General features: G+C 47.1%; 1 protein-coding gene across 1 annotated transcript in view; it reads right to left on the reverse strand.

Annotated features, from left to right (window-relative positions):
• Positions 1–332, reverse strand: part of CAMSAP1 (calmodulin regulated spectrin-associated protein 1) — a 25132-nt gene extending 24800 nt beyond the window's left edge. Inside the window, exon 1 of the mRNA XM_010072609.1 lies at positions 170–332. Within this exon, the coding sequence (XP_010070911.1) occupies positions 170–332 (163 nt within the window). The remainder of the gene's footprint in view (positions 1–169) is intronic.
• Positions 333–620: the final 288 nt, after the last annotated feature.

The following is a 620-nucleotide window of genomic DNA, read 5'->3' on the forward strand; positions in this document are numbered from 1 at the left end:
TGCTGAAGGAACCAGGAAACATATAATATTACAAGAGAACAGACTGTCATATTACTGATATTTAAAACAAAGGTGATCTAAGCCCAGTTTAATTACTTCTGGAATGGCAGGGGAGACACAAAAAGCAAAAACAAAACCAAGAATTGCTTCCTGATGAAAGTGATCTTACCTATTCCGTAGGCTTTAGCACAGATCCATTGTAGATTAGCAGCTATTTTTGCTCTGGCTGAATCATAGAGCTCCAAAGGGACAATCTCAACCGCACTATCTGTCAGGGCATCCATTTTTCTTCTGGTACTATCTCCACCCGTACAAACATCAACATCGACCATCTGAAACACAAACAAAAGACAGCGGACTTTTACACGGGCAATCGCTCCCACTGCGTTTTTACCAACCGCCCAGGAGAGGAGTTGGCCGACGGGAGGGATGGCCAGCGCGCACGATGCCAGGCACAATACCACGGGCTGCACGCCACAGGCCCGACATCCTTCGGGATTTTCATGAGAAGGGCTTATTTAGCAATTTAAAATCCACTCGGAAATCAAAAGACATCCGAGCCCTGGGCGAGCATCTCTCCTTTTGTAAGCCGCCGCCTCCCTCCCAGAAACCCCTTTGCC

This window comes from Pterocles gutturalis, unplaced genomic scaffold, assembly GCF_000699245.1.
Source record: "Pterocles gutturalis isolate BGI_N339 unplaced genomic scaffold, ASM69924v1 scaffold19112, whole genome shotgun sequence".
NCBI classification, from domain to species: Eukaryota; Metazoa; Chordata; class Aves; order Pterocliformes; family Pteroclidae; genus Pterocles; species Pterocles gutturalis.